The sequence below is a fragment of the Cygnus olor genome, chromosome 6 (genome assembly GCF_009769625.2).
Source record: "Cygnus olor isolate bCygOlo1 chromosome 6, bCygOlo1.pri.v2, whole genome shotgun sequence".
NCBI classification, from domain to species: domain Eukaryota; kingdom Metazoa; phylum Chordata; class Aves; order Anseriformes; family Anatidae; genus Cygnus; species Cygnus olor.
Window position 1 is genome coordinate 38,544,122 of NC_049174.1, and position 14,169 is coordinate 38,558,290.

Consider the following 14,169-nt stretch of genomic DNA (forward strand, 5'->3'; position numbering starts at 1 on the left):
ATTGTAGTTCTGCAAAGCATTACTGTTTTTTAAGGTAAAACACAGTAAGAAGAAAACTAATGGTTTAAAAGGTTTACTTTTTATTTTGGAATCAAATTATTTATTTGCGTTGATTAAAAATACTTTCTTGTTTTTCTTCAAGATATATTGTGCAGTGCTAAAAGGCTGAAGTTGTTAATGCAGCCCCTGAGCTCAATCCATGTGAGAACAGAGGCTTTAGCACTGACGAAACTGGAAGTCTGGTGGTATTTGCTCATGAGGCTGGGGCCGCAGCTGCCTGCAAACTTTGAACAGGTAATACAACTGAAAATAGTTGTAGTATAATCATTTAGCTGATGTTCAGTGTGCAAAGCTACATCCACTCCGTTACCATAGCTTTTGTGTACCTACTTTGCCCTTCTCTAGTTTATTATTAGTATAAAACTGTCTTTAGGAACCAAACGTGCTTTTTGTTTATGTGTATGTTATATAGGAGGAACATTTAGGACTGTGCGTGCAACATTTTTCAAGTTCCAAAAGACTTGAGAGTATATCTGTCTGTAATGTGAGTGTCTTAGTGAAAATTTCCACTCAGTGCACAGCAATAATAAACATGAGCAGGTTATATAAGGATTGTTTTGTCCTTTCACGATATTCTTCAATATCATGGAGACAAATGTTTCAGGTGTTCCATTACTACTCACCTTGTATTTGAAATGAACAAAATGTTTCTATTTGGCTTCTGAATTTTGTTAAATGAAACTTCAGGATGGATATAAAGAAAAAAAAAAATCGAACTTTTTAAATGGAGTATAGTTGTATCACTTATAAGAGGAGTTTTTGTTTTATATATCTATTTCATAATTGCTCATCAGTATGTTTTATACAGTGTCTTAGAAATATTATGAGGACCCAAGAAGCACTGAAAAATTGATGCTGTGAATAGCAGTACAGTCTGTGATATTTGAAATACATGATTCTTTGTGGCTTATGGCTTGTTTGTGTCATTTTTATTTAGATTTGGTATTTTTGCAGGTTTGTGTACCGTTAATCCAGAGTACTCTAAGTCTAGATTCTTCTGCTGCATTGCCAGGAACTCCCTCGCGTGTACCAACCAACCAAAATCTAGGTTTGGCAAACCCTACACAGAAATCAGGTATTAAAATGGAAGCCTGTTTCCACCTGTGTTTTAGATGCAGGAGCTAAGGTGTTTTGTGTAACGCGTTTATGGTTTATTTGTCATATTATTGAAAGCAGTAACTTCTCAGATGAACATGCAGAAAACTTAGGTGGTGATTCACATTGGTTAAGTTGAGACTGTAGTCAGTTTCTCAAGCTTACAAAATCAGGATAATCAAGTTGCGCTGAGGGCCCATCTTTAATGTCCAGGTTTGTGTTCACTTTTGCAATGGAGCTTTGATTTGAAACTTAAGGGTTTTTATGTGTTATATGCTCTGTGTGTACTAGTCTCAGTTCTGTAGCATTTTTAGGTTCTGTCTGAATAATACAGCAGTGATCATAACACTGCTCATAACACTGTAAGTACGTGTGAACTCACATTAACTTGAGTGTTAGATCCAAGTGCTGAGATATGGAACTGCCTCTGCTCTGCATGGAAAGCCTAATGTTCTCATACAATTCTAGACTGTTGTAGTTAGAAGCCTCAGGTTCATTGTGCAAGTGTCCTCTGTGTTTATAGTGTAGCACGTAACTTGTTCTATTGCCATAACTTCCATGGCACCTTTTGTTGCCAAAATAAAGTTTGGCATCTGAGACTCTGAAGTCCTTGGAACACACATGCTTTCAAAATAGACGGTTAAAACTGTGATGTTAAACCCTGTCGAGTACGTAATGTCTGACTGATAAGAGGTTCCTTTTAGCCACCACTATTATATGACTTGCTCTTCTCACATTCGCTGTGGGGGTTCTGGTTTGTTGGATTTTTCTTCTCGCTACAGGTGAAATACGAGGTAACTTTTTCTTTTTACTCCCACCACTCAGGTTCTTATCCATTTGCAAGTCCGGCCACACCAAGAATGAACTTGAATTCTAGTACTGCAGGAGTGGTGGTGATTCCTTCTATTCAGCTTCTGGGAATTGAGATGTTGCTTCACTTCTTGATGGGACCAGAAGTTTTGGATTTTGCGAAGCAAAACAAACTTGTACTTAGTTTAGGTATGTGAGTTACCTTTTTTCAAAGTACTGTTACGTAGTCTGAAATTAACCAGATTTTGTTGGATTTAAAGGGGTCCAGTAGCATGAAATGCTTTAAATATTTAAAACTGCTAGTGGTCGTCTTTAATACTGGAAGTTGTTTTTAATTATGTGAAATACTGTAAGTATATACATTTCTGCTTGCTTTTTAAGACTTAATTTGAAAACAGACTGCAAAATAGCCAACTTATAAAACAGGCTTTGTTCTTCTCCTAGAGCCTCTCCAGCACCCACTGATCAGCAGCTCATCTTTTTTTTGTAAGCATGCCGCCACGCTTATAAATGCAGTTCAGGATGGATTTATTGCAATTGGAAAAGAAGTTCCTGGTAAGAATTTAGTGGGAAAATTCACTTTTTTTCTGAAAAATAATTTGGGGGAGGAAAACACAAGGGGGGAAAAAATAGCCGCTTTCTGTAATACTTCTGTCTGCATTACTTAAATACAACTTACCTGACTTGGTCCAAAAGCTTATGCCAGTTTCTGCTTATGTCAATGTTTGTTTAACACAGTTTGTATTTAAATATTGTTTGTTTAATGTTTTTATTGCAAAGTGAATGGAGATATTTTTATCTTTTAGATTCTACGCTGAATATTATATGGAAGGACATAAATGGATATGTAAAAACAGCTATTGAATCAGGTAAACTTTTCTTGTCATAGCTGACCAGTCAGTGATAGTGGCTTTTTTTAGTAGACTTTAAGAAATATTTGCTTCACTGGTAGTAAAACCTGTTTTTAGGCATCATCAACAGTTTTTTTGGAACTAATCTCTTTAATATGTGTGCTAAAAATACAAAATCATACTGATTCAATCCATTCAGGCTTGTCAGGGAAGACACCAATAGCATATGACTGCAGCTGTGTGTCTTTTAGCAATAAGACACAGAAGCACTTGAACTGATTTTATTGCTGAAAAAAAGTCTTTCCATTTCTAAAAACAATCCCATGCCAAGTCCATGGTATTAAGAAAAACTCTGAAATATTATTTGATGTATTACTCAAAGTAGTATCAATTTATGTGACTATAGCTACCTTTTTTCCCCAAGTCAAATTTGTTGTAGCATCGTCTCTTTACAGATAGCCTGATGTAAGTGCATTCTTATTAAAACAAACAAACAAGTCTAAATAAGCTTTTTATATTGAATGATCTAATTGAAAAGCATAATAGAAATGACGTGTGTTACTTGGATGCCTGCAAAATTTCACAGCCTTTTTTTTAATATGCCAGAGTTGAATGTTAACAGGAAGGCGTTTCTATTTTACTTAGATTTAGCTTTTCTATTTAAACCTTTCAGTTTCAGTTACAGTGTTCTTCAGAGATACTTGGTATCCAATTTGATAAAGTATTTGGTAATGTTTATAAGTATACAGAACTTCCTATGATCTTACAGTACCTTGTATTTAAGATTTAAGTAATGGTCGCTGCGCATTAATTTGTTCTGCTGTAACTGTAAATATACTTTATTCTAGGTAATAAGAAAGAAAAACAGGGGTCAGAAGTACTGACTATGTTACTTCAGGCCTTAAAAAACACTGTTAGATCAAATTCTCTTCCGGTGCAGAAAATACTGGTAAGTTGTGTGGGTTTGTAGGGTTTTTGTTTTTTGTTTGTTTTTAAACCTAATTTCTTTGTGATTGTGTAAATTCTGTTTGGTGGCAGTCTTTTGCACCTAATTGACCAGACCAGTCTCTTGAGAACCAGTGTTTGGTATGAACTGTGCAATTCTAATGATATGCCATAATGTTGCTTAAGGGTTTCTTAGGTGCTAATAAATCTGGAAAACAGCGTTGACCGTATTGGGTGTATGACTCTCAGAACCTTCTGTTTCAAAGGGAAGCTAGTTGCTACAGTTTTGCTTACATTTATGTTTTTATGTTAAAATATTGCTCTCCTCAAGAAAAAGAAAAAATTACTGTTTTCTTCTTTTCCCTTCTTTAGTCTCTCGTTGATATTACTGTTAAGGAATTACCTCCCAAAGTATTAGGATCACCAGCTTATCAGGTTGCTGATATGGATCTTTTAAATGTAAGTCTGACTTCCTTCCAGAACTTTCTTCATGCTTAAAGGCATTAGGATGTCATGTAAGCACATATGTGCAGAGCACTTCATAAGTCATGAGATCCAGACTAATATTTGAAGGTTTTTAATGTTTTTTTAATGTTTGAAGCTATTGCTATTGTCTGCTACAAAAAAAGTGGTGGTGGTAGTATTGAAAACTACTCTGTTCTACTTTGGTCCTAGTGAGCCGTAGCTGTACTGAGTTCTGTGTACTGCGTTGGAAGGGACAAGTAGGTGACAGCAATCTGAAAAACAACCAAAAAAACTACCACCACCTTTGAGAAAAGACTGACGTTAGATTTTTTTTGTTGTTGTTGTTACGAGAAGATTTAAGTGTAACAAGGTTATGTGAATGAATGCCTCAAGTGAATAGTGTAAAGTTTTGTCTACCAAAGCTTAAGAGCTCAACTCTATAAGTTTACCTCAACTCTTTTCCTGAGTTTGGATTCGGAGCTTTTTTTCCTGACTTAGTTAATGTAGTCAAACTTTATTAGGGTGATTGGAGCTTTAATTGGCAGGTATTACATGCATTTTTCTGAATGCTTTAACACTAGCAAGGTTGAAATGGTAGATTTTTAACAGAGGTTGTCCAGAAGATGTTGTACTGTGAAACTGAAGAAAGCCAATCACATAAATCACATCATGCTCTATCATGTTTCAGGCATCATAATATATAATGTTTGCATTATGCACACCGACCTTACGGTGTTATATATGGTGTCAAGGAAATAGTGATTAAGTACTATAAAACTCATGTGATGGTGGTTTTTTGCTTCAACTATAATATAATTGCTGGAAAGTACCAGCACCTGGCAGAATTCCTCTAGCTTTTGCCTCTTTTTAGTTTGAAATGTTAGAATTGACAATTTCTGGCAACTTGTAAACTTCTGGATTATGGTTAAAAATTGCAGATACATGCATGTTTAAGTGAGGCGACTGTTTTATTTGTTTAGTGTATATATTGCTTTGACATCTGAAATTTCTTTTGCAAGGGAACGCCAGCTTTGTTCTTAATTCAGCTGCCTTTCCATGATAACCTTTTGGAATGGTGTGTAACAGATGAGAGGTATGTGTTGTTTCTTGGTTTTTATTTTGTTTTAATTAATAAGTTCCCTGTGGTTTAAGACTTTATAGAAGTTTTTTCCGAGCTTCAGCTGAAATGTCTCTTACCTATTGAATTTCTCTTCCCTAGGTTCTTTGTAATCCTAGAAACTCTCGTGGGTTATGTTTTATCTGGGCCTACATCTCCACTGGCTTTCAGTGAATCTGTGTTATGCATTATTAATAAGAATGCAAAGCTGGTGGAAAACAAGGAACATCTTTGGAGAATGTGGAGTATTGTTGTTAACCCGCTAACCGAATGGATTAATCGGGTATAGTTACTTTTGTTCTCTTTACCAGAAAACACACATTCTGTGCTGATCTTCTATCTTAATGTATTTTTAGAAACTGTATGTCTTGATGGTAAAATTATATAAGCCTTGATGGTATGTATGAGACTGCAATGTGTGCAGCGTTAGTATGAACGTTTGCAATGACACTGTAATATTCAACAGGTTCTGCAGATGGCTTACTAGAAGTCCATTGACTAATCTTGCAGTCATGAGATGTAAAAACCTTAAAAATAGTTTGCTTTAGATATTCTGGGTATTAGCATCACTGCAACTGAAATAAGCTTAGAAAAAGCACTTTTTTTTTTTAATCTTTGAAATTAAGGGGTTATTTTGGAATTAAACGGAGCTTTTTATCTGCTTAAATAGTAGTATCAACGTGAACTCTTATAGAGTGGAGGAATAACTAATTTCAAAGCACCGTTGGCAGTTGAGCTAGTGCAATTTTTATGTACAAAACAGATGATAAATAAGGTTGTTCTAAATGTATTTGAACCTAGGGTTTGCTTAAGCAGTAAATTGTTTTTTATCGTTGCAGACTAACGAAGTAAATCAGGGTGATGCACTGGAACACAACTTCAATGCTGTTTATAGTGCACTGTTGCTACCAGTAGCCCTTATCTTCCCTGTTCAGGAATTTCCACAGGTAACAGTTAGTACTTCATAGTTTTTATAAAACCCACGTTGTTTCTAATCAGTGTTAGGTACCATCTCATGATCTCAGAGTAGCATTTCTTTCACCAGTACAGATGTATATTAAGACTACTGCTCCGAGGTTAGAATTCTTGAGTTCGTGTAGGCTTTGGCAGAAGAAAATTTAATTTTTTATCTCTGTGCACAGACACTGATACTCAAACTTTTTCTTTCTGTTGTTAAAGCCAACTATGAAGTCCTTGCTGCGCACTTGGTCAGACCTGTATAGAGCATTTGCTCGCTGTGCTGCTTTAGTTGCAACAGCAGAAGAAAACCTATGCTGTGAAGAGCTTTGTGCCAAAATAATATCTGGGCTAGAAGGTGAAACTCCAGTAGTGAGTATAAACCTGTGACATTGGACTATATAAATATTTTAGCAGACATTTTCAGTTAGATATGTGTGCAAGAACCTATCGTAAACTTTAATGTAGTGTTTTCTATAATTTAAAGTGTTTGGGGTAAGACTTAGAGCTATAACAAAATTCTTTGTATTAATGGGAGTTGGAATTGAACTAGAAATGGATTGAAAGAAATGAGTGAAAGTAATATAATTCTCGAATGTTAAAATAAGTTAAGCAGTCTTTGGGTTTGTCTTCTGAATATTTAAGTAATATCGTTTTGGTGAACGTCATCAACATCATGGTAAACACAGTTTGGCCAGTTGAAATTTTTTCTACGTGAAGGAACTTCAGGTTGAATTAACAAGTACCACAAAAGAAGCGTTGTGATTAGGAAGGATAGAGTAGCAGTGTAGAATTTAGAGGGCATAACTTGATTTGGAGGGTTACATCATTGTAACTTTTTGATGTGGCTGTATTCTGATAAACTTCAATTTTCAAAAACAAACTTGTACTTAGAGCTTCAGTATAGAAGTTGTATTGATACAGACTGGTTTTTGGCCCTTTTAAAAGCAATGTGTTTATTATTTAGAAGAGTTTGTGATGGATTGAAACAATGCTTGACATGGATCTCTTTAATGTGTAGTAACAACTCATTGTGCTCCCTTAATGTAATTCTGTTAAAATCTTGCACTTATGCCTACAGTGGCTTTTCTGAAAATCAGATTTAGTATAGTTACTGAATTAAGCACACACTGCGATGTGGCAATGTGTTGAGCCAGATGGTTAGTACCTTGTACCCTGAATGCTAACGTTTTGCTGTACGTTCTTAAATCCAACGCCTTCTCACAGCTGTCTGTTACTGCTTCGCTTCCTTAGTTTATGCATGTGTTCTTGTGTCACTTGTTAAGAGTGGGAAGACTGAATCTTCAGCTTGCTTGTAAACTTACCTTAGTCTTACCTGACAATGCACAAAAACTTCATCCCTGCTTTTAAATGTAAAAGCTCTTTTGCACTGCAGTGCTGAATGGCCAACACAGTTTTTCTGTCACTGCAGTTCTTCTGGGCTTTGCTGATAACTTCTGTTCTTTTCCTCAGGTGTCTTCAATGATGGATGGTCTCACCCATATTATATCAGTTATGGTTGACTGCATCAACTTTGCACCATATGGTATTAAATATCAGCCAAAAAATAGATGTAAGAAAATATCTTGAGTGTTGGGGTTTTCTGTCTCTCTGTCTCAGGTTTGCTTGAAAATAGGAGTTACTGCAGATGCAGAAGTGATGACTGTAGGCTATCAGTAGTCTATGTATGTTACGCATATTAGCGAAGCATTGGAGGGATTGACAAACATTCTTAAAAAGGAATTTAAAACATCATCCAGTATGCATATTTAAGTGCTAGACCTATTCTGATTTTTGAGCAGCTGAGTAGTTACTACGTTAGCTTGATAGAGAATGCTTGAAATTCATGTAACCATGAAGGCTACGTTCGATCTCACCTCCTTGTAGGACACAGCTCTGTCTGGAGTTGCATTTGATGTTTCAGCTATAATTTATAGATGAAATCTACTTCTGCTTTGTTCAAACAATCTGAAGCAGTAATGCTTGATCACTCTCTGTAGTCTAAATATGTAATAAATACCTGTCTGAAATTGATCTTAAGCTGTTAGTGTAACAGTTAAAAGGCTGCTGCTTGTGAAGCTGCTTTGCATTGTAGTAGTATACATTTGATAGAATACAAAAGATCTTTGTATGCAAAATAGTCTTTGTTCCCTGCTCCTATTTAGAACTGAAGAACTGATTTCCAAAATAATTCAGTGCAAAGCTCAGTGTTTTTATAACTTCTGTCCCAGCTGAATTTGTTGTAGAGGTAGCGAGCCACTGTGTTGGACTGCTGAAAGAATGAGTGCTTTAATGGGAAATGCTAATGAGAAAAAACATGATGGAAACTATATTTTTGAATGAAACTTGATACTTCCCCTTCCCTCCCCTCACCTGTTCCAGAATTTACACCTGTCAGCTAATATTTCTAGCTTGGTTGCTGTCTCTGCCAAGTAGGCATTAAAGATGCTTAAAAACAGTGATTTGTGTGACCAACCACAAATAAAATAGGAGGAATAGGATCCGTATCTGTAGTGGTATGATAAAGATGTATTTATTAAATAATGTATGTCTTCTTTTAGGTCTGGTTTTAAACTATTAGTATGTCAATATAGTACTGTTCCATGCACTTTGTTGTAATGCATGTTAGTTATATAGGGGAAAAATATTTCTTTTTTTTTTCTTTCTAATGTTAGCTCCACAGACACCTACAGATTGGTCTAAGAAGAAAAGGGAGCCCCTTGGAAAGCTTTCTTCTCTGTTTAAACTCCTGGTGATGTTAATAAACTCTTTCCATACGTTCAGTTCCAACGAAATCCATTCAGAAGCATTGGTCTCTGTTGGTCCTTCAATTATTGCTATTCTTCACAACATCATCAGCCATGTTTCATTGCCTTTGGTGATTGGGACGATGTTCGCAATTTTTTCAAAACCACTGGCAGTGTTTTATGAAAAAACAAAGTGAGTATTTGGATTCATTGTATTGCTGCATATTAATGAAACTTTGCGTAGTCTACATCACTTAGTGTGTTTAAACATAACCCAGGGTTTTTCAAAACACTGACCCTAGGACGCTAAGAATGTTCAACCTCTGTGGAGTCTCAGCTTTAAGGGCACCAGTTACTTTGCTGTATTTTCAGCCTAGCTGGTGGGTGCTACTCTTGTGGTGCACACAAGCACTGCAGAAAGAATGGGTCTGTAAGATCATCACTCAAGTTGCTCTTCTACAATTGGTGCTGGGCTGCTGGGACTTGAATGTGTGGTGGTGCCTGAGCTAAGGTGGGCTGCCAGAGGTGGCCCTAGTGGCACATGGCAGCAGTCAGCACACGTGGTGGTCCTCGGTTCTTGGTGATGCAAGAACCTTCTGGGAGATTCCAAAAACATGCACGTGAGTGGCAGTCTCCATTGTAAGTTTTTTTTTTTTTTTTTTTAGAAATAAAACCAAAAACTTAGGTATGTATACATGGAACGGAAGCTTTAGGACTTCTGAAGGCTTAATATTTCCAGTGTTGCCATTACATTCACACCAAAGAGACATTTCTGCAAGACTAAATTGTTTGGCTTCCAGCTGCCATTTAATTTCAATACTGTGACAATATTTATTAACAGTACTTCATTTTATAGTGGCTAGACAGTGGGTAACTTGTGTGAGGTAATTTACGTTGTATAATGTAATTTCATTAAGTTGTGTAATAAAACTAGTGTGCAGTGCTTGTGTGTGTGTGTTTAATTCTTAGGATACATGAGAGCAAAACATTTCATAACTCTTTTTATTTGTTTTGGCAGGCTTGCTGATGTACCTAAAGCATACAGTAATCTTAACAACAAGGTAAATTTTCTGGAGAAACAGCTGTGGGTTGGGAAAATATACGGCATTGTAGAGTTCTTGCTGTTCATTCTGTATTCTGAACAAAATTGTAGTGAAGGTAGAGATTTAACTGCTTTAAACTAAAAAAGGTAACTAAGACAAGTAAGCTTAGATATTAGTGAGGCTTCTGTGGTGTGATGTTTACACTTGTTTGTTCAGGCCATAATGTTATCTGGGTTTTGTGTGTTTTTAAACAAAACAGAACTTTTATATAGCAAATGAAATATTAAAACTAAATACTTCTTCCTTCCCTCAGCTTGAAAGACTCCTGGCCGAGATAATTCAGTGTTTGCAGTCTCACTGCACTGGCTCGTACGACAGTGAACTGCTAGAGCAGCTTTCTCCGTTGCTCTGCATAATGTTTCAGCATAAGAGCAAACAGATCCGCAAGCAGTGTGCCCACTTCTGGAACGCAACATTTGCTAAGGCTGCATCACTGACATACCCTGAAGAATTAAAGTAAGAAATGTTTTTTTGTATATTGTGTGTGGCTTGGACTGGAACAATATATGAATAAGGTCAGTGCAGCTTAAAGCAGGTCCTCTCCCTGACTGTAAGAGCTAGACTTAGTGAAGTACGTGGCTGTGGAAAGGAAAACATGGCTGGTATGCTGTTCAGTTATGCAGGGCAATGTATATATGTGGTTTTGTTCTAGAAAGCTTGGAAGAATGTTTAAGGAATAAGCCTAGAAATCTGTGTGTAGGTTTATTTGACTGTAACGTTTTCAAGGAAGAGATCTCAGGTTAGGTATAAATGAATTAGCATTGTTCTGATCACCATTTATATTCTGCCTCTTGCGAGACCTGGGGTGTCTGCTGGTCTTGTTGCATACTTCTACCCTCGTAAGTCTAATTTTTTTGGGTTGAGCAGGTCTGTGTTAAGCCAAGCCAAACAGAAAATTCCACTCCTGCTGCCTGGCTTTGAAAGCATTGAGATAGCTGAAGAACATAGCGCGCCGTTCTCTGAGGAGGTAAATACTTTGTACCTAGTGGGTGCCTTCGTTGTGGGTGAATTACCCACTTCACCTAGTGGGTAACTTCCTGGGAGTGCAGAGGTCAATTTTGATTTTCGATGTGACTGTCTTGCAATTACTTCATGTCTGGAATGATGAACTGTGCTGGATAAACACCATCAGGAGACTGAGCTGGCTCTTAACAGTTCATGCATTTAAAACTTGGGGTTCTACGAGCTTGTTCAAAATAATGATTTTTTCAAGTTGTCCTCTACATAATTTAGATGAAAAAAGGAGTGTGTTTAGTTGTAGAAATGAATGTTTCAGGGTGGATTTGTGAGCTTGGAGTTCCTTCATATGACACATTGGCTGTATTTTTCCTTGAATAGATGGAAAATTCACAGTGGGATGCAAAGATGAGTGGGATGGAAGCGAATCTGGGTCGAAAACGAGACTCCATATTGGCTCAGACAAATGAACTAAAAGACAAGCCCAGTAATGTGCAAGTAACACCTGCAAAGGTAAGGTGTTTGCAGATTGGTGTGACAATCAAATCCGTTACATTCTGCAGCTAAACATGCTGGTGTGACTTCTGAACTAAAATTAATGAATTGATTGAGGATTTTTTTTTAAAACTTAGCTGTACAGTGCACTTAGTTGAATTTTTCTGTTCAAATTTTCTGGTAAGTTTACAGATGGCTGAGTTTTGGGTGGGGATGGTGGAAGGCTGCTTGATGGGTTGCCAATCTGTCACTTGTATTAGGAAGCAAAGGGCAGGACATCTGTTATAAGAAGGAGGCTGGCAAGTTTGTAGCTGTTACTTTTCTTGGATCTGGAACTTAAGTTTTCAGACTGTTTTTGTAAAGCAATTATTAGTCTGTTCTGTTACACCGTCATTGAGATGTTCTGTGTACCCATGTGCTTAGCAACCAGCTTCTGGTAGATGGAGGTGGCAGGAATCATGTTCAGACAGTCAGAACTCCTGCGTTCCCTCCTAAATCTGCAGGTGAGAGCTGTTGAAATGGGTAAATCTGCCTGAGAACAAGGAAGGGTACTGGTGTTTTTCTGTCCTTTGAGTGTGTTGGAGATGGCAAGTACAGATGCTGGTACTTAAGTTGCCCAGCCAGGGTGGTGCAGTGCAACTTAAATTGTTTTTGTCACCCTTCAGTGATATCAAGTTGTTCTTTCAGTGGGAGCCACAGTATCATACTCTTAAGAAACTACTGATTAAGTAAACAACAGCAAATAATAGTCCTTACAAATATTGAGGTACCCTCGTGTGTTACAGTCTTTGAACTTCCAGATGCTAAAGGAAGTGCAAAAGTTTAAATAAGGGCAAAGAGGAGGGGTTGAAGAAACTCTAATAGGTGGTAGTGTTGGAAGAAAAAAAAAGACTGGTAAAGAAAATCAGCACCTACTGAAGGATTTGTGTTGATTAATATGCTGAAAGAACTGTGGTTATCTGAAAACTGTTCTGCTTAGGATCGCTGTACCTATGAGTGATGAAAGCGTTGTCAGTTCCACTGTCTTGTTTCTAATCCACCTTTTTTCCTTTCTCTAGTTAAAACTAGAGTTTTCATCTTCGAAGGCTAAAAACGAGATACTCCTGGAAGAAGAGAAATCTGTTGATTTTGTGTTCATTCCTCCAGAAGCAAAACCAAGAATATTGACAGAACATCAAAAAGAAGTGCTTGGGTCAAAGAGGTTTGTAATTAGTTTTCTTTTAAAGTTGCATGAAATGTCATTACATTGAGTAAGACATAACTTCACTTCTGCTATCTCAGATTACTCAGAGTGTGGTTAAATCCGACTCTTCCATACAAGTTAAAATGTTTAAAGCTGTCAAAGTTCCCTGGCTTACTGTCTCAAAGCAGTCAAATTATTTTCTGATCTGCAGTTCCTCCTGTGACTAAATATAGTCTATCTGTTTGGAGTTTGATACTTGGAGTTTACATTTTTACTTAATGACTCTTGTTTGCAATATGAAACAGAAGCTGGCATTTTTCTTGAATTGTGGAAATTCTGGTTTTCTTTCCTCATCTGATGGAAAAGCTCTAACTTTGAAAGAGAAGTCTTATGTAAGCAGCATGTCAAATTAGGCTATTCCCAAAACTCATCTTTAATTCAAAGATTCCTTTTCAATTTTCTTTTTTTGTGTGAGAAAATAGCACTAGTGTCTTCTGTATTCAGGCAGATGTTCACGAAAACAGACTGCAAGCAAAATTTGTGTACAATAGTGCTTTACAGGAACCCAGTTGGTTAATGCAGTCAGCATGTGTTGGTGAATTCTTTGCACAGTGGGATCCCAACCACAGCTCTTTATTCCCTACCCCTCCCCACACGCACCCTCCATAATCATGTTGCAAAAGATTTGATGCAGCTGAAAATAGCAGCCTTCCAGTAAGGAGTTGAATCATGATCTGCATACGCTCGGTGCTTTCTTTTGCCAGTTGGACTGTTCAGGTTGTGGCAGCAGGTAGCAATGCTGTGTCCTTTCCTTTCCAGAACATGGAGCAGAGTGTGTGGTCGCAGTCTCCTGATATTTGGTGCACATTACTTTGCTTCTTTTTACAGCAGTCTGTGCTTTGGTGCATGTTGCTCTTTGAGTAGTCTTAAGAGTTTGGAAGTTCAGTCTACTTCCTACAAGAATGTGCTGTCTAATGATGAATGCATTATACTACCCCATCTCACCAACTTTTTTAATACTCTAACTTAACCATTTCTGGTTTTGTTTCAGAATTGGTATTCCTGTTATGTACAACAATTTAGACACTTCACAAGATACAACCTTATTTTCTCAGTATACTCAGAGCCAGGAAGATTCTTTGTAAGTAAAGCTGGCCAGTATGGTGTTAAAGGTCCCCTCCTCCCTTTTTTTGCAGCCCTTCTAATTTAATTAACTTTTATTTTAGGGAAAAGCCATCTTTAATAGAAAATGCAAAAGAAGATAATAAAAACAATTCTCAGGTAATTTCTCATTGTCTAATGGTAGTTAAGATACCAGAATTGTAACCATATCCATGATGTTTTCTTCATATCAATAGCTCTGATAATTGATGGCAAAACTCTT

General features: G+C 36.9%; 1 protein-coding gene across 2 annotated transcripts in view; it reads left to right on the top strand.

Moving 5' to 3' along the window:
* Positions 1 to 14,169, top strand: part of RIF1 (replication timing regulatory factor 1) — a 29,229-nt gene that overhangs the window by 7,074 nt on the left and 7,986 nt on the right. For both annotated transcript variants that reach the window (XM_040562344.1, XM_040562345.1), the window contains exons 9-28: positions 143 to 294; positions 1,015 to 1,135; positions 1,981 to 2,154; positions 2,410 to 2,520; positions 2,772 to 2,834; positions 3,665 to 3,765; positions 4,134 to 4,220; positions 5,246 to 5,319; positions 5,446 to 5,626; positions 6,183 to 6,290; positions 6,523 to 6,672; positions 7,774 to 7,873; positions 8,976 to 9,240; positions 10,066 to 10,108; positions 10,404 to 10,606; positions 11,018 to 11,117; positions 11,489 to 11,620; positions 12,661 to 12,803; positions 13,837 to 13,926; positions 14,012 to 14,066. In XM_040562344.1, coding sequence (XP_040418278.1) covers positions 143 to 294; positions 1,015 to 1,135; positions 1,981 to 2,154; positions 2,410 to 2,520; positions 2,772 to 2,834; positions 3,665 to 3,765; positions 4,134 to 4,220; positions 5,246 to 5,319; positions 5,446 to 5,626; positions 6,183 to 6,290; positions 6,523 to 6,672; positions 7,774 to 7,873; positions 8,976 to 9,240; positions 10,066 to 10,108; positions 10,404 to 10,606; positions 11,018 to 11,117; positions 11,489 to 11,620; positions 12,661 to 12,803; positions 13,837 to 13,926; positions 14,012 to 14,066 — 2,453 coding nt within the window. The remainder of the gene's footprint in view (positions 1 to 142; positions 295 to 1,014; positions 1,136 to 1,980; positions 2,155 to 2,409; positions 2,521 to 2,771; positions 2,835 to 3,664; positions 3,766 to 4,133; positions 4,221 to 5,245; positions 5,320 to 5,445; positions 5,627 to 6,182; positions 6,291 to 6,522; positions 6,673 to 7,773; positions 7,874 to 8,975; positions 9,241 to 10,065; positions 10,109 to 10,403; positions 10,607 to 11,017; positions 11,118 to 11,488; positions 11,621 to 12,660; positions 12,804 to 13,836; positions 13,927 to 14,011; positions 14,067 to 14,169) is intronic.